This window comes from Aspergillus flavus, chromosome 2 (genome assembly GCF_009017415.1).
Source record: "Aspergillus flavus chromosome 2, complete sequence".
NCBI classification, from domain to species: Eukaryota; Fungi; Ascomycota; class Eurotiomycetes; order Eurotiales; family Aspergillaceae; genus Aspergillus; species Aspergillus flavus.
Window position 1 is genome coordinate 6,255,993 of NC_092409.1, and position 21,774 is coordinate 6,277,766.

General features: G+C 50.7%; 9 protein-coding genes across 9 annotated transcripts; 4 read left to right on the top strand and 5 right to left on the bottom strand.

Annotated features, from left to right (window-relative positions):
• Window positions 1–2,975: 2,975 nt before the first annotated feature.
• F9C07_1686 (uncharacterized protein) lies at window positions 2,976–3,877 on the top strand (the record flags this gene model as incomplete). The annotated part of the gene is made up of 3 exons (XM_071508317.1): window positions 2,976–2,998; window positions 3,044–3,462; window positions 3,513–3,877. The coding sequence occupies 3 exons, from the start codon at window positions 2,976–2,978 to the stop codon at window positions 3,875–3,877; spliced, it is 807 nt and encodes a 268-aa protein (XP_071364148.1).
• Window positions 3,878–4,009: 132 nt separating this feature from the next.
• On the bottom strand, window positions 4,010–4,639 carry F9C07_2208208 (uncharacterized protein; the record flags this gene model as incomplete). Its single annotated transcript, XM_071509644.1, has 2 exons — window positions 4,010–4,243; window positions 4,421–4,639. 2 exons carry the CDS (start codon window positions 4,637–4,639, stop codon window positions 4,010–4,012), a joined length of 453 nt encoding a protein of 150 aa, XP_071364149.1.
• A 1,958-nt stretch (window positions 4,640–6,597) lies between these two features.
• Window positions 6,598–8,013, top strand: tmpA (integral membrane protein TmpA; the record flags this gene model as incomplete). The annotated part of the gene is made up of 1 exon (XM_041285104.1): window positions 6,598–8,013. One exon carries the CDS (start codon window positions 6,598–6,600, stop codon window positions 8,011–8,013), a length of 1,416 nt encoding a protein of 471 aa, XP_041143848.1.
• Window positions 8,014–8,155: 142 nt separating this feature from the next.
• F9C07_1683 (uncharacterized protein) lies at window positions 8,156–10,225 on the bottom strand. The gene is made up of 5 exons (XM_071508311.1): window positions 9,483–10,225; window positions 9,322–9,425; window positions 9,141–9,266; window positions 8,990–9,079; window positions 8,156–8,936 (listed from the first exon to the last, which is right to left on the bottom strand). The coding sequence occupies exons 1-5, from the start codon at window positions 9,957–9,959 to the stop codon at window positions 8,162–8,164; spliced, it is 1,572 nt and encodes a 523-aa protein (XP_071364150.1). The 5' UTR covers window positions 9,960–10,225; the 3' UTR covers window positions 8,156–8,161.
• A 776-nt stretch (window positions 10,226–11,001) lies between these two features.
• On the top strand, window positions 11,002–11,313 carry F9C07_1682 (uncharacterized protein; the record flags this gene model as incomplete). The annotated part of the gene is given in 2 exon segments (XM_071508310.1): window positions 11,002–11,038; window positions 11,056–11,313. 2 exon segments carry the CDS (start codon window positions 11,002–11,004, stop codon window positions 11,268–11,270), a joined length of 252 nt encoding a protein of 83 aa, XP_071364151.1. The 3' UTR covers window positions 11,271–11,313.
• Window positions 11,314–11,688: 375 nt separating this feature from the next.
• On the bottom strand, window positions 11,689–13,500 carry F9C07_2278497 (putative MFS transporter). The gene is made up of 4 exons (XM_041290507.2): window positions 13,210–13,500; window positions 13,042–13,148; window positions 12,805–12,979; window positions 11,689–12,754 (listed from the first exon to the last, which is right to left on the bottom strand). The coding sequence occupies exons 1-4, from the start codon at window positions 13,412–13,414 to the stop codon at window positions 11,913–11,915; spliced, it is 1,329 nt and encodes a 442-aa protein (XP_041143850.1). The 5' UTR covers window positions 13,415–13,500; the 3' UTR covers window positions 11,689–11,912.
• Window positions 13,501–16,213, bottom strand: F9C07_2278498 (C6 transcription factor). Its single transcript, XM_071510305.1, is given in 2 exon segments — window positions 13,501–15,142; window positions 15,153–16,213. 2 exon segments carry the CDS (start codon window positions 16,131–16,133, stop codon window positions 14,015–14,017), a joined length of 2,109 nt encoding a protein of 702 aa, XP_071364152.1. The 5' UTR covers window positions 16,134–16,213; the 3' UTR covers window positions 13,501–14,014.
• Window positions 16,214–18,195, bottom strand: F9C07_2278499 (cytochrome P450). The gene is made up of 3 exons (XM_041285114.2): window positions 17,848–18,195; window positions 17,600–17,787; window positions 16,214–17,541 (listed from the first exon to the last, which is right to left on the bottom strand). Exons 1-3 carry the CDS (start codon window positions 18,016–18,018, stop codon window positions 16,341–16,343), a joined length of 1,560 nt encoding a protein of 519 aa, XP_041143851.2. The 5' UTR covers window positions 18,019–18,195; the 3' UTR covers window positions 16,214–16,340.
• Window positions 18,196–18,614: 419 nt separating this feature from the next.
• F9C07_1678 (putative NRPS-like enzyme) lies at window positions 18,615–21,680 on the top strand (the record flags this gene model as incomplete). Its single annotated transcript, XM_041285109.1, has 1 exon — window positions 18,615–21,680. The coding sequence occupies one exon, from the start codon at window positions 18,615–18,617 to the stop codon at window positions 21,678–21,680; it is 3,066 nt and encodes a 1,021-aa protein (XP_041143852.1).
• Between the last annotated feature and the right edge of the window lie 94 nt (window positions 21,681–21,774).

The window sequence follows — 21,774 nt, forward strand, 5'->3', positions numbered from 1 at the left end:
AAAAATGGGTGGTGAATTGAGACAAGTTCATCATTCCGCCTACAATGTGTACATCCCTTGGGTACGGCCTTCGCTCCCTGAGATCAGAATATATTCTCCGTAGGGAATAAATTGTATACACGGCAATGTTATTTTTAGTATTCATCCCTAACATGTTCTAATTTTAATATAATTCGTGAGAGGCGAGTATTTGAAACATGCTTGGGAGTAATCTCAGCAATGGTACATCGTATATATATACTGTGGCTTACAACACTTTTGAAGGGCGAGGATCCTTATTGTACAACACTGTCAGGGTGATAGTTGCTTGCCGTATGCTAGGCCTTAGATGCACATAAATCTAGGATATTTTGTATTGTTTCTTACACAGTCTTGGTGATACTCTTGGCTCACTGTGGTGGTGTTGGACCGTAATCACAGCTTCATTTAAAATATGATCCACGATACCTTAGGCTTCAACAACGCTCCTGAACAGCCGCTACCGTTAACAAGAGAAGGTGTATACTATGGGACAAGATCTTCTATCTGACACCTATGCGTCATAGATGCAAAATAGATTTATTTTCGCTATTCAAGAAAGAACCCTCTAGTTTCCTGAGCAGAGTCACAGATATCATCAGTGGGTCCCTCCGCCATCATAGCAACCAGTTAAGTTAGGATAAGCCCTAGGATAACGGGAAAAAGACGGTCGGATTCCGGCGTAATTGCGGACCTGGTCCCAACAGCGACCATGGATGCGCATCTCAGTACTTTGTACGGGATATTTGGCATCGCAATACCCACCCGGTTCTATGCATTCGGGTTTGGTACATGTTCTCGAAGCTAATGTAAAAAGTGTTGAGTGTGTGTCGACGGAAGGAAGATGGAGTGGGCTGGGGCTATTTTAGGCCACGTGGTTTGGTAGCCAACGTTGCGTTCCAGCTTTTCCGCCTCCTCCACTCTTCCACTTTGACTCTTGGTTACCCAAGGATTTGTCTGGACTCTACGGAGTATCGCTAGTGAATATTTCGGTTAGGCGACTGGCAGGTTTTCGCTGTTCCCACACTGAGACCCTGATTGTCTCAATTGAGTTTCACCTTGGGCCTAGGTGTTGATCCATCGTGCTGAAGATCTTCTAGTGAAAAGCAATTCTTCCAGAAGAACGAAGCTCATGTTCGGCTTGTGACAGAGAATACAACAATGTGGAGTCAGAACAAAGAATAATTCGCCGACCATTTCAGACTTTTCTTTCCAGATATAAGGGGATGGTGGCCGAATAGAGTTGTGGGGCGTCGCTCCGGTTGGTGGCCGTTCGTAAAGCTATATTCTAACCCTAGCCTGTGCCATGGTTCACAATGCGCCTATTTTACGTCTATGATTTTGAATTGCTCTCAGCAGGTGCAAGGGAAACCAGCGTAGACAGCGGCTGCCAACATGGAGTCTCGAGGATTCAATCGGATATCCTGTTCCTGGACATCAACCGCCACAAGTAGTGTTGAAACAATTACATCCACAACGGCATTCAAGAAAGCCCCGGACGAGTTTTAACTGCCAGGGTTAAGGTCACCAGCAGGCTCTTGCTAAAGCTTATTCGCAATGTGTTATGAGACGGGCGCCAACAAACTTTGAAGCCCCTGAGACCCGTAAATATTCCTCGGCTCCACGCGTAGTCTAGTCGCAGCCCGCGTTACATTGGCCAAGAAATCGCATCCCGGTAACTTGAGACCCCTTATTCTCCGCAAAGCAAGCAAAGCTCGATGGACATATGCTCTACGCCTTGTGTTCATCGGTGCACTTTGAAGGTCTTGCGAACGTAGCCGTTTCATGACACTCAACTACCCGAAGGGAGGCATTTGTCAATTCCTGGGCACGAGAGGACTTACCGGATGCTGATAGATCTTTTCTTAAGTATGGCCTAATACACGCTTGTATAGCGATCTTGCTTTGCCGTCCCAGGTATTCTTTCCCGGCCGAAATACGAGACCGGCATGAGGTAGAAAACCATGGAGGAGAAGTTAGCGGCATGGCAAATGGAAAATAAAGTTTGTGGCGAGATCCTGCCACGCACAACTGATGCTCATATCATCTAGAGATTAGAACCGTTAGTGGGACCTTTAGCTTTATTAAGGTAAGAGATCGCCGCCCACGGCGGTTCCTATAGGCCATAGAAGGCTCTGTTCAACCAGCACCATTTCTAGGAGGAAAAGATATACGAACACACCCACCCACCAACGATCTTGTCACACCCTGTAACAGTAGTCAGTTACTTAAAGTATTGGCTAATGGTCCAGTTACCTCTGTGAGTTCAATACTTGGATCAGTGGGCCACGTTATGTAATAAAAGCGAACACCGTTAACAAGCAAGGAACCTTTCATCTTGTTCAATTTAAGCAAATAGTCAATGCCCCCTGCTCAATGCAAATCCCTTTTTGACCGATGCATGCCTCGCAGAAGGCACGAAATGAGGCGCTGTGACGGTGCCTCAGTATCTCATGGCTATTGACCTAGCTGTATCAGTCCCGACGGTTGTTGGGAGTCTACTCTCTGCTCTTGCGTCGGCTTTTGTTCTCGTTATCTTCGCCATTTCACCTAAAAACCATTTACGCCATTGGCTAATTCTGAATCTGACTATCGCGGGTACAGTATACGATGTATCACAATGCTCCGACTCATGATTGGGCTAACACACGGGTGCACTGTCAAATAGATTTCCTCAATGCCACGAACAATACCGTCTCCGGATTCTTAGTTGTCAGTCGGCGCCATGACCTCAACCCTGGACCTGGCTGCCAGCTAAACGGTTGGATTGGCCAATTCTCCGTCCAAGTACGTTTCACTCGTGTCCTCCATAACGGCCCTCCTTTCTCATTACGTATTATATAGGCCATTGATTTTTCGATTCTGGCCATAGCTTTGGTCGCATTGTGGATTGTCCAACGGCCAACCATAGTATCGACCTTAAGTTGGAGGGCCAAGGTGATATTGTGCATTTCAATATGGATTACCCCCTTAATCACGAGTGAGTGCTCATTCTTTGCTCTATTTGACATATTTACTCCTTCAGTTCCGCTGTTTCATGTTGCTTACGGATAGCAGGTACTACGGCATTGTGCTTGGGTATTGTGGGCCCCGTAAGCGGCAATTGGTGTTGGATCGAGTCGCAATATCTAGGCTTACGGTATGCCCTTGGACATGGATGGAGAATAGCTATTGTGCTCATTACAGCCTTGACGTATATTGTGGTCTTCATCGTTGTCAAGCGTCGCTACGAGCATCTGAGCCTGTTCCCGAACGGCGATACATCATCTGGCCGTGATAAATCCAGGTCCACGGAAGGAGATCCCGTAGAGCTATCGTCCATAAGGCTGGACACGACAATTACTGTCCAGAGCAGCGACGTGTTTCATAATCCAGCCAGCACAGGTGGGGTAAGCGATTCTCCGTCAAGGGATCAGCTCTCATCGCAGGTCCCTCTCTCCGCAGGTAAGCCGAAGGAATTGCTTTCATAATGTAATTCTAATGAGGGGCTCTAGTGAAAAGCCTCCCGAGTAAATACGATACGACCTCCACCGAGCGCCGCCTGAGGTATGCTGACACCCCAGGAAGGCGAGGCGACTCGACGGAACAACGAGATAAGAAAATCCGATATGCCGAAGTTCGCCGGGTTATGTTGCTGAATGGCTATCCGGCGTTCTATGTACTTCTGTGGATCCCTGGGCTGCTCAATCGGTTGCTCGAGTCCCTTGGTCATAAGGTGAGGTGGCTGCAGATCCTGCAGGCGTCTACGCAATTTATCGGCCTTGCGAATGCCTTTACGTATTCATATAATGAAGGCTTCCGCCGGCAGATTCGCTCGTTAATCGCCAGACAGAGACGATCGTACCATGAGCAGCTGTGATACCAATGATAATAGGAGGAAGACCGGATTGACGCAGTACATTAATGACACTTCTTGCATAAAGAATATGTAATCATACCTCATGACGAGATGCATGCCGGATTTGCTCGGCCTTCCCAATGTAAGAGATTATCAACGTGCATGAACCTTAATAGCGACGTCTTCCTTGTTTGAATGTGGCGTTTGATCCTTCCATGTGTAGCTCCACACTGATATGCATACCGGGGTTGCATCCATCAGACGCCTCAAGCTCATGTTCGCTGGGTCTTCACCATTTGCCAGGTATTTGCGCATAACGTCAGTAGCTATGACGCCCTCCCCGCCTCCACATTTCCAAGTATAAATTTGGCCTAACACAGCTCGGGTCTGTATGATTCGTATATGGTTAGCCAGGTAAATGCGTACGAGAAGGAATTGTCCACCACGCAATAGTCAGGATCGGCAGTGTGATAATGTATATGCCGATTTGATTGTAGTTCACGATTGGTGGGTACTCAAGCATCAGGATGCCGGGCTGCATACGTAGAGGGGGGATGGACACACCTCATGCTGTTTCCCAACGAAGGCAGAGGCTCGGATTCCTGCAACCGACCTGCCAGTGCTGTCGAGAAAACCTGCTTTAAGGTTTCCTGGGACGGAACCGTTCGCGCAGGCAGCGACGGGGTTGTCAGTTACGGCAACTGCATGGTTCACTTGTTGCGTCGGACTTGATGCCGAACGGAACGCATTTCCGCAATCGAGTGGTGTTGATGCCTCAGGCATGATTCAGACAGCGAGATGGATCCACAGACCCTAAAATCTCCAAATGATCGACATCCACACACACAAAAACAGACACAAAATCCACAATTAAATTCTGTTAACTGTCCTTGCTCGCTTATTTAGGAACGCGGGATCTGACCCTGTTCAAAAAAAACGCCTCTTTTGGGTAAGCCGGAGCCACGATGTGCAGCATGCGTCCTCTTGACCTGTCACGACTCTCTTGGCACAAAAGGCGTCTTTTACTAATGAGACCTGGAGGGATTGGCAGTTGAACATGCAGAAGGCCATGTTGCACGTCACGTACATTTTGGTCATGGTGATGCCACTGACGAAGCATCTAAGATCATATCCCCGTTTGTTGTTTACCCAGTCCTTGAAGCATCCTCATATTGGACGTGCGAGGTTAGCTTGGGGTCGCTTAATTGGATTTACTGGTTTTATTTTTAGATGCTGACTCGCTCACCCGTCGCACCTGGCTTAGCAAGGCTGGGGTCCATCAGCCGTTAAGGCATAAAAAGCGTTAGACGGGGCACTGTTGTCTGTGCTTACGTTATCAATACCACTCGTGCAGGGGAACGAGGGGAATAATTAGGGAGGTATTATCATGGGATATGAATCCTAGGCATCCAGATCATGCCATAACAGCGAGAACCTGCAGGACATTCCCTGTCGGTGGTGCTGGGCAACGGTGCTTCTCCTAAGCGATATTTTGCGAATCCTTGGATAGTGTCAAATTTCGCGTCGGAATAAACTTTTGCCTCAGCCCGTTGCCTCGGCTGCCTCGTCTGTCATCTCGTGCCTGTCAACGCCAGACTTCCGGGGGTTAATGAGAGGCAAAATCCATGTGGCTTAACTGTCATGACTCGGTGTCCTATAGTGCTTTAAGTTTATATGCGCAGCCTCATTATTCAGCCGACCTGCCTTATATCTGCTCGGTTTTAACACTCAGAGGGTAGATCGGCATACACCGACCCGAAGATAGATTTTTGTAGACATACGCTAAGTCAACACGATCAATTGACTTCCGCTCAGGGCGGATCTGGAGCGGTCCGAGTCACCCCTAGAGGTTCATGGGCGAGAAGACAGCAAACGAACGAAATTAATACTAATCGGCTAGTGAGGGGTCCTACCGTTCTAATTGGCACGGTTCGAACCCTCGCAAAGCCTTCTAGATGCCAAGCCGATACCTTATCAGCGAATTGATTACTAGTAGCATGTCGATCCCCACGCTTCGACGCTGCTTGCGGTCGATTGAAAGTTCAGACAGGTAGGCCCCCCGGGTGCACGGTGATCATGATGAATCTGGCGGTAAGAAGGAAACTCCTGTTTCTACCTGGATAGAGTTAATTGTGTCCAAACGTCCGATGGGAAATGCAATTTGTGTTGAGCTACTCCGTACCCAGTTTTATTAAGCTGCACCGGAACCCCAACGGCCAGAGCGGTAATGGGGGCAGACGGGTTTTAGTCCATGACTAGCTGGTTGCATTGCATACGCATGAGTCGGTCTCCCATGCCATTCGCTCAGGTTAGATTCGATGGAGAGACCCCGGTTCGACTGCCTGCGTGGCCTCTTTGTTTCCCTATAGTTGCCCCTGCCAGGCCGCGAAATGGCTCGCTCTTCGACCTCAGCCATGCCACTGGCACTTGCCACTTGCGCAGCTAATACAATCGCTGGCTAGTCGACCCACAAATTTCAATCTGCTAACGGCATCTTACAAGTATCAAAGCATGAGGGGTAGTTTTGCTGACCAGCATGTTGGACGTCTCCCGTAAGATCCCGTTCGCAGTACGGGTCTTATTTAATGCGTTGTCATTCTCATGCTTTTTTCATTTTTTTTTCTTTGCCTGGTGGACTCATGTATGTACATATGTCTCTTACTTTGTATATATCTGGGTTTGTACACGCCCACGGCCCTCAATTGAAACACCACACATAGGCTACATCATCTTGGAATGCCATGTCTCCCACACATTCTAGCAAGCCGAGTATTGCGACATCAGTCGATACCTATCTCAGCAGTGACACCACGGGAGATTGGAAACGGTATTCCGCCAATGTGGACCTTGAGGCCCAGCAGCCCCCAAGGAAGTGTTTTGCTTCATTGCGGTATCTGCTTCTCACCATCTACCGTCGCTTGTTCACCCTCATATACTGCGCCAATGCGGTCGCATTCGTGATCATCATGGTGCAGCGCCGAGACAAGCTCCTCGCCTTCGTCAACGCAGCAGCCGTCAACTTACTCATATGCGGTCTGGCGCGACATTACCTGGTGGTGAATGCCATCTTTGTGAGCATCTGCCGCATCCCACAGTCGACTCCTCTCTGGCTGCGCAAGATAGCAGCCAAGGCGTATCATTACGGCGGCGTACACAGTGGATGTGGTGTAGCATCCTTCCTGTGGTATGTGGGCCTCGTGGCTTTGATATCGCGGGAATATTGGATGTTTCCAGGCTCGGGGACCGTTTCCCTGCCGGTGGTGATCCTCGCCTATGTGTTACTCGCAGATCTGATGGCGATCATTGTGGTTGCGCACCCCACATTCCGGACAAAGCTCCATGACTATTTTGAGCTCACGCACCGATTCGGTGCATGGCTGGCAGTCGCACTTTTCCTGACTCTTCTGGTGGTGTTTTCCGATCAGGCCCGCCATGCAGAAGGCGTGAGTCTTGGACGATACTTGATCAAGCTCCCTGCGTTCTGGATTGTCCTCGTCATCGTCGCCACTATTGTCCATCCCTGGCTGATGCTTCGTCGAGTGAAAGTCTGGCCCGAATATCTATCTCCGCACGCGGCTCGACTCCACCTGGATCATACATCCACGGCATTTGGTAAAGTAATCGCGCTCTCGAAACATCCATTGCGAACGTGGCATAGCTTTGCAACCTTCCCCGATCCCGATGGCAAAAGCTTTTCGTGCATCGTATCGAAGGCAGGTGACTGGACCACTCGATGCATTGATCAGCAACCGACCTATCTATGGAAACGTGGAACACTGATGTACGGATTTATCCATGTGATGCGCGTCTTCCGCAGAGTGGTCATTATCGCCACAGGGTCCGGGATAGGGCCATGTCTCTCCTGGCTGAGCGAGAAGAATCGCCCGCCGCTGCGAGTCCTCTGGCAGACACGAAACCCGGGCCGGACATATGGCTCAGATGTCCTCAACCTCGTGCGCCAGCTGGACCCGAACCCACTCATCATCGATACCAATAGCAGCGGACGAGTGGACATGGTCCCAATGGCGCGAGAACTTGTCAGGGAATTCGATGCGGAGGCTGTCTGCGTCATTAGCAACGCGGTGCTCACGAAAAAAGTCGTGTTTCAACTCGAGGCCAGTGGGGTGCCTGCTTTTGGGCCCATCTTTGACTCTTGATACTTAGGCTGGCCGTGGAAGAGTCGAGCCATGTAATCCCTATTGTGTATTTACTTCGAGCGTGCAAAATAAAGCTTCATTTATACCTGATACTAAATTAACACAGGCCCCCAAAACAGAAATACTCCCGGAAGTTCTCTATCTTTAATCAGAATGTGATGGACAAGTCGTCGCTCGAAGAATCAATAAATTTAGGCCAGGTATTAGTAAACACCAGAGCGAGGATGGACTTCTCAGCCTCGTCAAAAACGGAAATACCAAAGTTCGAAGGAACCACGACCGAGTCTGGAACACGGGACTTGATCTGCATGATGCTCTGGCTCACGTAAGGATTTTCATCCAGACATAGAGCACGAGTGTCTTCTTCCATGTGTGTTGCGGCGCCTCTGGACACACGCCGACCGGAGCATTGCACTGCTTCGCCAAACATGGTCGTTAAACCGGAGTAGATCCGCGATTCGACATTGATAGGGAACTCTGCCGTTTTCAAATTGACGCAGGCGCTATAGATCTCGACCGCAATTTTGAAGAAGTAAAGCCGGTGATATTGAGGATCGCGGTGCCAATCGTATTCGGGATTTTTGGCATTGATCCTGGCCCAGGTGGCCTTCCAGTCTCGCACATAATTCAGGAAGATGATGTTCTCGCCGCTGAATTCCTTCACTGCAGCAAAACGCAGTAGGGCATGCGAGTCTTCCGATAGACACTTCTCCAATGCCTTTATCGTGTACAGTTCGTTCGTGCGGCTGGATCCAGCATGCGATCTCGACGTTCCCGAGTCCGACTCGCTATCTCTACCCTTCTTCTCGTTCCAGGCTCGAATTTCTCCGAGGATGCGATCTCGCTGCTTTCTGGAGACAATAAGCTCATAACATGGAAAGAAGATTGTAACGCCCTCCATTGCGATAATACCAGGAGCAAACCTGCGCATTTTGTCAGTTCGGGCGCACCGCATCTATCGCTGGATCTTCCTTACCAGAGAGCCGGCACCCAGTACCGATTAATGGTTATCCAAGGCTCGGCGGTCGAATTCAGTGCGATAAACCACAAGGGCGAACCCGGTAAACTGCGAAGAGGTCAGCATCGATGACCGGCAATAGTGACCGGACGAGTGGTCATTCACTCACGCGGCGATGACACAGATTGTAATTTGTAGTCTCCAGTAGTGGATCTCACGGATCTTGCGAATCTTCCATAGAATGCATGGCGCAAATATCCAAGACCAGAACAATTGCCATAGAATGGAGGGAATCCTAGATAACTGGTCAGAAGAAGTCAACCACGCTGCAATCGGGCAGTGAATCTTGCCATTCAGGGCCTCGCCGACACTCCGCCAGGCTGCCATGTTCGGAGAAGCTGCCAAAACCATGGAACTTCCGAGAGGCGAGGTAAATAGAGAGCGACAGACACAGCTACATGGGAGATGGTTAATAAAGCTTGACGAGAACGGGCGCGCGCGCATAGCTTACTTGGACTGCCATTCCCACGGCAATGGCCACTTCCGTTCGGTGGACCAAGTTCATTTGCTTCCACTGACGCAAGTATTCATTGGGGCCTTTTGAACCGGTACTATAACTGGCTCTCTGCGGTTGGTGTGCGGTATGGAGCATCTTCTCTTGAATGCCGGAGACGCTTAGGAGCTGCATGCTGTTGGCTTGGAATAGAGCGATTCCCAATGGCAGATAGATGCTCATGATCCAGTATTCCACACCGCAGGGGTATGCACCGGCCATGGTGTATGCCAACATGCAAAGAATCCAGTAGATATGAAGACATGATACCGCGCTCAGGGCGAGAGGTAGGTTCCGAATGCGAATGCATTGCTCATGGCGATGAAGCACGAGGAAGACGGAGCCGACGAGGAGGGCGACCGTCCATACGATGGCCACTGAGGCATAGAATTTGCCTAGATTATCGAAGATTCCGTCGGGGTAGGTGGAAGCCATACTTGATGGTCACTGGTCACGAAGATCGAAACACGCCATCCAGAAGAAACCGATCGCTCGGGATTCCAAGCATCAAAATAGAATCGGGGTAGGCAAAGGAAGGTTATTTAGAGGCAGATTGCTGGGTGTTTCTGCTGTGTCGAGCCACAGGATCGGCAGTGAAGATCACTGGCTTCTTGTGGTCCTCTGGGGTAGAGTTCACTAGTGTTGCTTATGACCGAAATGACCCCTGAGCCACTTCCACCGGCCGCCGGAAATGCGTTTCAGGCCTTCGTTCAATTGGTGCAATGGGTTGACCTGACATTTGGAGGGGGTGTCGAAAGTATAAATTCTGCACTTACCGGTGCCATGACGGTCGTGATTCTTACGTATTTCAGGAGAGCGACGATATGCCGAAAGCATTCTGCCCACTGGCATGACTTGTCCACTCTGGATTGACGCACGGATCGCCCATTTGTCAAGTCAAGGGGAGGAGCGACAGATGATTGATTCTTGACCTTCGAATAGGCTTGCGGTGGAGACAATTTTAACGTCGGCCCGTACCAGTTCGGCCGCCCAACCCAATCGGAAGCCCAGACACGCAAGTCAGGTGTTAGAGCTAAGCCCTAGCTGCAGATGAATTACATTAGAAAGGTTACATGGGGAGATTATCTTCTGACACTTCACAAAGAAGCCCTCGTACTTTTGGTTGCCTCGTCGGTGCCATGCAGGATGCGCTATGGATGACTATTGGCTCCGGAGCTCATTTCAGCCATTCTGAGCCCATGATTGTCAGGATTTTCGTCTTCTCCTTCGAGAGTTTCTCTGCGATTGTCTGCAGGCAAAAAAGTAGATTACATGCACCGAACATCAATGGAATGGGGAATGGAAACCTTAGTCGGGAGGTCATGCCACTGAATGATGTTCATTTGCGACCATTTCTACCTTCAAAGGCTGACGTATCAGACACATTTCGCCAATCGCGGGAGGCGCCAGGAAGAGAACCCTTGCTTGATGTGTTCCATCTGCCATCCCAATTGTCCTTAATTTTCTAATCTGACGAATGTCCCCAACGATTACTCGTCCACTGATTGGACAACGTATGTGACTCAAACAGTTTGCCCATTGACAAATGTTGGTCAAATTGCAGAAACTTTCTCTTCTGAGGAAGTCAGTTTTGTGGAAACGGTCGATCCCCTACGCCACGCGAGCAAGGGGGGCCACCACGACGATGATAATTTACCGCAGGGCACTCTTAACAATATTTGGCGTGGAAATCCAGTCATTGCTTGGGCCGCGTTACTCCGTATTGCTCACAAGCATTTCAGGTGAGCGGCAATGGCTTGAAACTATCCGTTTGGCAGGATATGCCTGAAGAACTTTGTATCCTACCCCTTTTCTATCAATCTATCGATCTTTGTGATATCTCCAAAGTCAGTGCCGGTCGGACCGGGGATTTTACTTCGTAAACGGACTCTTGTCGCGAGTTAAGCCATGTTGTGAGGCTGCAGCATGGATTGTGCCATGTTTTGCTCCGTATCGTGGCAGGATGTTCGTGGATGACGACTATCGACTCGCGGTGTGATAGATTATGTGTGGCTTCGATATCCCACCGACCCAATAACCCCACGCTGCCGATATGATACGTTTGATCTACCCATCCCTGTCCTCGTATACCTTTCAGACTTTGTCGCAGAGGACAAACTATGTGTCCTTGTACGTGCCGTTCTACACAGTCATAGTATCTGCTGCAAACATTGAATTATTACATCAAAAAATGGATGATTAATTAGTCTATTAACACTAGCGCTCATGACATAGAACACAGAACGTAGGAACTTTTCGGTCTCGGAGAACCTGCTGGAATTGTTGCACGAAGCCTTCAAACCCGAGAGATGGGGGACAGGACAGAATACAGTTCAAGCTAGAGGCTTCGTTTGAATTTTAACAGCCTCACCCATGGTTGGAATCGATCTAATACTTCACCACCAATTTCAGACCTGTCCCAACTATCCGCGCGGTAATGATGAATGCCGTTCCTCCTAAGAGCATCACCCCCGAGAAGATCTTCATATGAGTATAGTCTCCACCAGCATTCTGCAGGATCGCTCCGGCAATTGGACTTGTCGTCAGCCCACCCACCGATGCAAACAAGAATAGCAGACCAGTGCGATACCCGACCTCTTTTAAGGGTGAGATCTGAGCGATCAGCGCGGGTGAAAGGCTAACATACGCTCCAGATGCAAACCCAAAGAGCGTCGCAAACACGATGATAGGCGCATTGGAGGTAGCTGGGATCCAAAGAGCGAGGACGAGCACGCCAGCGACGATACACATGACAATGAAGATATTGTATCTACCGTACCGATCGGACATGAATCCAGCTCCGAGACGGCCAAAGAGGCTGGCCCCGTTCAACATGGGGACCAAGTAGGATGCGAGGTCGGCATTCATCCCACTTGCGACCGCCTGGACGATGACATAGTTGATGGGGATAAAGACGCCATAGGTGAGCAGCATGTATCCCAGCAGGGTAACGATGAACACGGGCTCCTTGAATGGTTGGAGCAACTGCACTCCGGAAGGTTTTGGGCCCTGCGGTGGGGGACGCCGTGCCTTGACGGTCACAATGGCGATCCCAAGCAGGAACAAGATCATGAAGGCGGAAATTCGCATGCTCCATCCAAATCCGACTTTGGCGATGAGACGGTCGACCATGATGGGGAAGATCACCCCACCGACGCTGGAGCCTGTCGATAGAGTAGCAAAAGCAATGCCCCGTTTGCGATTAAACCAAGCGCTTACGGCGCTTAGAGCTGGTTTGGTTAGTCTCCACCGTGAATCGAGGGAAGGGAAAAGGTATTACCTGGTTGAAAGATAGCGGCCGCCCCAATGGCGCTGCAGATACCTTGGGAGAGCAAGAGTTGGTAGTACTGGGTTGAGATTGACGCCATCATTAGACCAAAGACATGGAAAAATGTCCCTCCGATAATCAGGTATCGAGCGCCAAATGTGTCGTATAGCTTTCCAACAATAGGGCCCTGTATGGTCGGTAAATATGGATTCCACGTAAGATATACGGGCTTTAGACGTGCTGACATACCATAGCAAACATGAAGAAGATCTGCAAGGATGGAATCCAGGAGATGGTACTGGAAGAGAGATGCTTCAGTAGATGAGATTCGTAATAATTCTGGAATATCCCGACACCTGGTATACGATTAGTGCTGCTGTCTTCTAGGATATTACATGATCGTGGATAGACACTCACTATTGACCCATCCGAAGCTGCAGAAAGACGTGCACCACGCACCCACCACCACCAGCCACGCAGTTAATCCCCCATCAGGAGGTGCATCCGGCTGATCTTCAGGACCCGGAGATTTCTCCTTGTCCAGTGATGGTGAAATGCGTCCCTCGTCACCCCGTGGCGGAAGGACATCGCGGCCTTGGGAACTGGTACGGCTCCGATCCATATTGTCGGCCAGTTTGTGTTAACCAGATGAATGGATAATGCGCTCATTCAGGATGCTCTGGTCAAACAAGCAGTTATATAGGGATGACATATTTTGGCGCCTTGTTTATCGCGGCCATGCTAGTGAAGTCATCTCGGCTTCGGGGTTCCTTGGCGATCAGCTCGGCTCGGCGACACAGGGACATCAAGCCGACGCCTCGAGAGTCCCAGTGGCGATTACCAGTAGGCCTTGTCTTCGGCTGGGACCCTGTGCATAAGGGGCAATAGGAACTAGTACGTACGTCACGTATGTGTCGTCATATTCGTGCCATTGTAGAATAGGTTGCAACGGTGCTACCGGATCTTAGATACAAACTTACGGAGGCAGAGGCTCCTTCAGGAGTAGATCATTCTTGCAATTTCTCTGTCGACACCTCTATGGATGCTTAATCTCTTGGAAGTCGTGCTACTAGTATACTAGCTCTACATGCACAGATATATTTCTATAGGATGTGCTGCGAATCGTATTGATGGGAGCCTGTCTGCTTCTAGTCACAAGATAGATCAATGCATAAACTCATTAAAACTACTACCAGTCTCAATAATGACATACATTCCCAATCTACGGCTCAAACCGATACATTCCCAAGTTCTCCGAAAGGTTAATCCACTCCGTCAAGGAGCTTGGATCCAGCGGAGGAGCCAAGAGATCCCCGAATCCGTCTCCTGTGCCTTCCAATTCCTGGCCCGAATGCTGTTCAGCCGTCCGGGACTCCGGGACACGTTCGTCAGACGGGCCATGAGCCTGAGTCGGGGGGGACATCGCGACGTTCCCTCTCCGTTGTGCTGCCTTTTCCCGCAAGTGCTGCAGCACTTTCCACGTCGGCCCCGGATCAGGTCGAGTTGGATCATTTTCAGTCACATTAAAGACGAGGTCGACAATATTCCACACTCGAACCACGTGAGGCCCGGTGGGCTGTGCGCACAGGTGCCATAGAACATACATCAAGCAGTGGAACTGATTGTAGCTCGCGAATAACCAACGGAACCCACGTAGCAGGTCGTCGGTTTGGAGTTCCATGCTTTGTTCCAAGCAGGCACATGCCGATATCAGCGTTCGCTCGGCGGCAGAGGAAACCGCCTCCTGCGATTGTTCATTATTGAGGCTGAGCTGGTAGACGAAAAACTCAAACTTGGAAAGAAGAGAGCGCGTAGACAGCCACGCAACCTTCTGGATGGGAATGTTCGTATCGCAGTGACACAGATAGGTACTTTCCAGGTACGCCGTCAGTTCCTGGACAGTTTGGAGTCGCTGGGCATTGTCTGTGTGGTCCACAGTAGTGTGGTATACCTTTTGGAACGCGATGGCAATCTCCGATGTGAGGAGAAAGAGGCTCATTTCAGTCCATTTCGCACGGGGTCCCGGCAGGATTCGCAGCTCGGGCGATAGATCACTATCGTTGACGTGCAAGGGGAGACGAGTATCCGATCGGCTGCCAAAGCCATGTACCGCGAGACCATGGTCCTCGGCAGCCCGATAGTCCAACACGATGATCTGCCACCAGAGACGCCGGCGGACCTCGGCGTCGAACGGGGTGAGATGGAAGTGCGTTCCGTCGCGGTGGAGACCTATGGACTGGGCAGCACGGATGAGGACCCCGTTCATGATCCACCCAGATCGACTTGTCCGGTGTGCGCGGAGGCAAGTCTCGTAATAGAAGTCAGTTCGATTGCGCAGGGATGGGACAGGCTAATCTCACGATATAGATTGCTAGGGCCTGCAGGGACAGCATGGTCGGCGCGTCCAGACAGGCGGCGTCGATTACAACCTTTTCAATACGGGCTTGGAAGTCCAGTAAGCAGGATCGTCTATCGCGACCGAGGAGGTTTGCGGCGTCGACCTCCGACAGGCTGGTCACAGCAGCAAAGTAAATGGCAAACAGAAGTGCCCTGCAGTCGTCCGAACCTTCCCCATTCATGGTCGCATACACCAGCGGCTCCACCGTCGGTAGGTGAAGGATTTTGACTACGGGGTCGACATTGTTGCGATATATCTGCCATAACTGTGCAGACTGCCAGCGCGAAAGCTCCAACTCGTTACTCCAATTCGTAGGGCGTCTGGAGCTTGCCAACAGGCCTTCCGGTCGCAAGCCTGAGGTGATTTCCTCCGTCTCCCGTGGAGTACCTATGACTTTGTAAAGGGCCCTTTCTTTGTCCAGGATCTGCGACAGGAATGTTTCATTGATGTAGCGAGTCGAAGCACCGTCCGGAACAAGAACCTCCTGTGCGCGATTGGGAGATTGCGGTGGTTCTGGCAGTAACGTCGTGGACGTGTCTCGGACGTTCGGATTCTCAGGACCTTGCAAGGGCCCAGCACTGTTTGCTAAAATCGTCAGACTCCGTTCCAGCTGAGCAATCCGATCGGTGATGGTGATTTTTTGAACCCTCCGAGGCCGATGAGCGTTGGCGTCGGTGGTGGGGAATCGACACGTCGCCCCGAGACGCACGCAGGCCGAGCAGGGCAGCGTCTTGCTACATCGGACTTTGCGCTGATGACACTGGGTGCATGATCGCTCCATAGTCATGTGGGTAAAGTACAAAAATGGAGATAACTCTGGGGGGTGTCTAAAATTCTCAACGGAAAGCTGCTGGACGTCGTAGAGGTCGTGCTCGGTGGCTCGGTCATGCCAAGCAGCCAAGGCACCGAGGTGCAGGAATTGGTTATCAGATACGAGAATCATAGATTAACATGGATCGGGGATCATGCAAGGTCTTGAGCTATATGTTACCTAATGGAATCTCTTTGGTCGATGTTACCCTACGTTAAGAATCTCCTCACGAATCCTAGTTGGGCCTGTAGTTATGGTAATAACAAGATATATTTTGTGCCTCACTAATGGTCTAAAGATGGCCGAGGAAACCCATATATTTACAACTCGCCACACTCATCATGTTCGCCGAACACACTTCACCTGTAAATCTGGATGCGTGATCCAACACTCAGGGTCCTGCGTGAAATCCCCTTCCTCCAGCATCTGCAGCTCATAATGCTTGACCAAATGCAGTAAAATGGCCCTGATCACCACGTCCGCAGTGTAGCGCCCTATGCACTGGCGAGGGCCAAATCCAAACCGCCAGAAGTGGTATCGTAGATCCGTGTTCGAGCTATTTAGGAACCTCTCTGGGCGATATGTGCTATTATCGGGCGCCCAGAACTCATCTCGCACGTTCAATCCCCATGTATCGACTACATAATTGGTTCCAGCAGGGATACGATACCCATCGACTACACGCTCTGTCGGGGCCGATTGCGGAATGGTAAACGGGAGAGCTGGACGGAGCCGGGAGGACTCTAACACACATGCTGCAAGGTAGGTTCCATTACGAGAGATATACCCTTCTTCCTCGGCAGGTGTCAGGGCGGATATTTCTTCGTGGAGTCGTGCTTGGCAGGCCGGGTTGGCAGCCAAGAACACCAGATTCCAGGACAGACCCCCCGTTGTCACGTCCAGGTTGGCGTAGAGAGTCTCGTCCATCGTTTGTGCTACCTGTTCCTCCGTCAGGACGCCCTTATGGACGGCGTCGTACATCTGGACGACCATCGCCGACGGGTGTTTCTCCCGGGCACGCTCGTATGCGGCGCGGTTAAAAGCCCGCCATTGAGAGCGAAATCGCCGCAATTGACGGTTGGCTTCCGTGGGAAAGAAGCGGGAGATATTAAACCGGGCCAGACCACCGAAAAGAACGAATTTCATGAGATTTTCTCGAGCCGGCGCGAGGGAATCGAGCTCGGATTTCATGGCTGGCGTCAGGGAGCCATAGTTTGCCTCCGCAACGATGAAAAACGGAAGCATCTTTAGATCTTGAACGGGGTGTATCCGGCCTTCTCTGAGATTCCCGTTTGTTTCCAGATCATGGAAATGGGCCCGAACATGTTCTTGAATTCGACCGATGGATCTGACAGCTGTTGGGTGCATGAAAGGTGGTGCCGCAATCCCCTTTAAAAGCTTCCAGCGCGGACCCGCCATGAGCCCCAAGCACTGCCCTAGAATACGGCTCATGAAGTAGCCAGAATCACTGTTCGTGGCTTTAGTATGCTTGTCTGAATCTTTAAAGATTGCATGAAGTTGCTCGGGTCTTGTCAATACCCTAGTTGTCTATCAGTCAGACTGTCGTTTCTATCACGATGACACGAGGCTATACGAACACTTCGGGTGTCATTCCCGCCCAAATGCGGTAGACGTTGCCATATTTCCTTTGCCACTGTTCACTCCTGGATCTCCCCTGCACGTACTTCTCTATATCCCCTTGCCCATTCGGCCACACATATGACGGTCCGGGAATGTTCCTCCCGGTCTCTGTATGCCGAATCGGATTCTTGACCTCTAGATAGATCTATAACCCAATCGAGTCAGCTGGGCCATATGTAGAGTAGGCGCAGGGTGTGCTACTTACGCTGAGGACCCACGAGATAACCCTAGAAGCAGCAGAGAAGGACGCTGGGAAGAGCAATGTTGCAATGCAGAGACTGGCCACGGCAAAGATGCCAAAGAGAAACGGGTATAGGATTTCCGGCTTTGTTAGCCCATGCTGAATAAAAAAACCCATGTTTGGCACGGAAGGCATGGCTGGAGTACAGTCTAGGAACTTGTTGTACGATGATCTCCCCTAACCCGAAGGTGCATTAGACACAACCGGCAGTTCGTGGTCCCTTCAATCTATATAGTCGTGACAGACGGACAAGAAATGAAAGTAGGTCTGAGATGCGACATGATCGGGTAATAGCCAATAGTGATATTGGCACACTTGGCTGCCTAGAATGAGCGAATATGATCATAGATAGACTTGCTGACATGACATGACATGACATGACCTGACCTGACTCGTATATAAAGTTTCAAAAGGTGACACCCTTCAACGCCGAGCCCTGGCATTTAGCTTGCCAAGCGAGTAGTCAGATTGGCTAGGATTGTGTACGAAGCATAGGGCTAAGGACCCACAACAGGACATGGCGAAGGATGATTGTTCCAGGTCCTCGAGAGGTTTGTGGAGAGGAGCGAAGTAATACAGGAAGAGTAGACAAAACGAGGCCAAAGTACAGTTGTAGAGAATATAAATTCAGGTCAGAAGCCCAAGGAATGGTATGTAGCGAAGTCCATCACAATCATTCGACCTTATCATATCTTTAGGTTGATTCTGCTCCCTGACAAACCACACTCACAATGTCAATCTTTTCCAGCATCTCATCACTTGGCCTCGAGGCATGCTACCGCCATCATGTACGCACCTCTCCCAATGCTACTGCGGTAGTGGACGGAGACCAATCGATGACATATCGGGAGCTTGAGACCCGTGTCAACGATCTGGCCTCAATTCTAGGTCGGGAGAATATTGAAGAGGAGGAGCCAATTGGCATTCTTGTGCCCATGGGCATTGCACATGTCGTAGCCCAAGCGGCTGTGTTGCGCTTGGGAGGATCTTGTGTACCCATGGATCTGTCATTCCCCGACCAGCGCATCAATGACCTTTTACGCGCCTTGAAAACGCGCATTGTTCTCACAGTCGAGAGCGAGAAGGCTCGCTTTGCGGAGTTCCAAACGATTCTCGTGGATTCCAAGTATGCCAACCTCCATCAAAATGGATACCATGAAGACACGATCCCCGCTGTCGAGACCGGGCGCAATCACCGGACTCATATCCTGCACACCTCTGGGACAACAGGTCTGCCCAAGCCCGTGGAGATCATGTCGAAGGGGATCACGCGAATGGCTTTCAACACGCAATGTGTTGAGTTCAAAAGCACGGATCGAGTTGCGCAGATTTCAGCCCCCAGTTTTGATGCCGCTCTGTTTGAGATATGGACCACGCTTGCTCGCGGAGCCGCCATTGTTCTCCTCCCAAAGAACGTCGTTATTGATCCTGTCGCCCTTCATGACAGCCTGCGCAAATACCGTATCACTTCCATTCTGGTGACGACTGCACTATTGAACCATGTCGTGTCGGCCATTCCCAATGCGTTTGAAGACCTGGATTATGTGCTTACTGGCGGTGAGGCGGCGAATCCCAGTGTCATGCAAGTGATATTGGAGAATGGCCCACCGAAGAAGCTTGTCCACGCCTACGGACCTACCGAATGCACCATCATCACAACCTACCACCTCACGACATTGGAGGAAGTCCGCCGGGGGCAAACCCCTATTGGGAGACCATTGGACAATACCACGGTCTATATCCTGGATGATAACCTCCAGCCTGTCAAGGAAGGCATTGTCGGCGAACTCTATATCGGTGGCGACGCAGTTGCACGCGGTTACCTGGGGCGCCCAGAAGCAAATGCCAAGAGCTTCCTCGAAGTGTCCCATTTATCGAAGGATGGGTCACCGGTTCGCATCTACCGATCGGGGGATCTAGTACGTATGCTTGACACCGGCGCCATTGAGTTTGTGGCTCGAGCAGACAACATGGTCAAGATCCGTGGATTCCGCATCGAGCCAGCGGAGATCGAGGGGGCACTCCTGAAGAGCGAGATGGTCCAGGGTACAGTTGTACTGCCTGTTCATCGCCCGGGAAAAGAAACGTATATCGTGGCTTTTGTAATTCCCAAACATGATGGTGCATTTTCTCTGGAGCAGCTGGACGAATATCTGCGGCGGCGGCTACCGGCGTACATGATGCCCCGGTTGGAGGCTGTCGCCTCGCTACCATTGACCGTTCATGGTAAGATCGATCGTGTGGCAGTCATGAAGAAGCATATGGAAGAAACAAAGAGGGCCGAACAACAGGTTCTTATATCCTCCAACGTCAAAGATGCCGGAGACAGTGTAACCTGGTTACGTACCTTGTGGACATCGGTGCTCGGCATTAGCAACATTGACAACGAGGCCAGTTTCTTCCACTTGGGAGGCAGCTCACTACAGGCAGCCGCGCTGCTGGTCCACATTCGTCGGCGCTTCGGCTTGACATTGACCATGCAGCAAATCTACGACTCTCCCACCCTTCTTGGCCTGGCCAGCGTGATTGATGCTGGTCATGCCAAAAGCAAAGTCGACCACTCCCGGCTTGGAATATTCATCGCCGACTCCCAATTGGCGAAGGACATTCCGGTTCTGTCTAAAGAAGCTCCAGATTGGAGAAGCCCCTCCGAAGGTAAGGTGTTTCTGACTGGAGCAACTGGATTCCTTGGGACGTACTTCTTGCGTGAGTTGATCGACCGCCCCGATGTCAGAAGCGTCAAGTGCCTGGTTCGTGCTTCGGACGCGCACTCTGCCCGGAAACGACTTCTCGGCGCTTTGGACAAATACGGGCTGGGATGGGCGGACAATCTGGACAAGGTGACAGCTATTGCGGGAGACCTGGGCAAGGATTTGTTCGGACTGTCCGAGACCGAATTCCATGAACTAGCTCTCTGGACTAGCGTCATCTTTCACGTCGGCGCGCATGTAAACTACGTCCAACCGTACGAGAAGCACCGTAACACTAACGTCTATGGAACTCTGAACTGCATCAAGCTTGCGACGACTGGACGAACCAAGGCACTTCATTATACATCGACCGCCGCCGTCACCGGGCCAGTGTCGCACTTCACAGGCGCAGACAAGATCCCGGAGGATGTAGATCTTGGTGAGTTCCAGGGCTGGCTGCCCTATGATATCGGTTACACGCAGAGCAAGTGGGTATCGGAGCAATTGATCCATTCTATGATCGCAAAGGGCCTACCGGCGATTGTATTCCGGCCGGGCTTCATCATGGGTGACAGTCTTCGTGGCAAGGGGAACTGTGACGACTTCATGTGCCGGGTGTTTATCGGCTCTATCAAGTTGGGATATCGTCCCATTCTCCCGAATCAAAGCAAGATCATGATTCCTGTTGATTTTATCACGACCGCTCTGCTGCATATCACGTCGAATCCCTACAACTTCGGACGGACTTTCCACCTGGTACCACAAACGCCCGAGGAGGACACGGACATTGAAACTTCCTGGAACATGCTCAAGGAACTAGGGTATGACCTGAAGGCCGTTGAGTACAAGGATTGGTTGGAGATACTATCGAAGGACAAGGATCTGCTCACCAACCCATTGTTGCCAATGTTACCAGTACTGCAGGAGCCAGTGCGGAAGCATCTGACGCGATGGGAGCTTTACGAGGACATGGCCACTTACGATGTCACAAATACCAGAAGGTCCCTAGCAGATCGTGGAAAGCTGAAGTCTGGTATTGGGCTGGAGGACTTACGTCGACATGTTGAGGATTGGGTCGCTCGAGGACTAGTGCCTTCGAGGAACTAATACTTCTAGATGGCATACATGGTAGGATTACCTTTGGAGATCATTGTCATTATCTAGCTTGAAAGTAATCTGGTTGTAGAAGGAAAAACGCACA

Coding starts and splice junctions, on each gene's coding strand:
- F9C07_1683 (XM_071508311.1), bottom strand. CDS start 9,959: ATGGCTTCCACCTACCCCGACGGAATCTTCGATAATCTAGGCAAATTC. Junction 9,267..9,321: donor TGTCGGCGAGGCCCTGAATG/GCAAGATTCACT, acceptor CCAGTTATCTAG/GATTCCCTCCATTCTATGGC. Junction 9,080..9,140: donor ACAATCTGTGTCATCGCCGC/GTGAGTGAATGA, acceptor ACCTCTTCGCAG/TTTACCGGGTTCGCCCTTGT.
- F9C07_2278497 (XM_041290507.2), bottom strand. CDS start 13,414: ATGGATCGGAGCCGTACCAGTTCCCAAGGCCGCGATGTCCTTCCGCCA. Junction 13,149..13,209: donor CAGCTTCGGATGGGTCAATA/GTGAGTGTCTAT, acceptor ATCGTATACCAG/GTGTCGGGATATTCCAGAAT. Junction 12,755..12,804: donor GGCCGCTATCTTTCAACCAG/GTAATACCTTTT, acceptor TAACCAAACCAG/CTCTAAGCGCCGTAAGCGCT.
- F9C07_2278498 (XM_071510305.1), bottom strand. CDS start 16,133: ATGATTCTCGTATCTGATAACCAATTCCTGCACCTCGGTGCCTTGGCT.
- F9C07_2278499 (XM_041285114.2), bottom strand. CDS start 18,018: ATGCCTTCCGTGCCAAACATGGGTTTTTTTATTCAGCATGGGCTAACA. Junction 17,788..17,847: donor TTATCTCGTGGGTCCTCAGC/GTAAGTAGCACA, acceptor ATTGGGTTATAG/ATCTATCTAGAGGTCAAGAA. Junction 17,542..17,599: donor GCGGGAATGACACCCGAAGT/GTTCGTATAGCC, acceptor ATAGACAACTAG/GGTATTGACAAGACCCGAGC.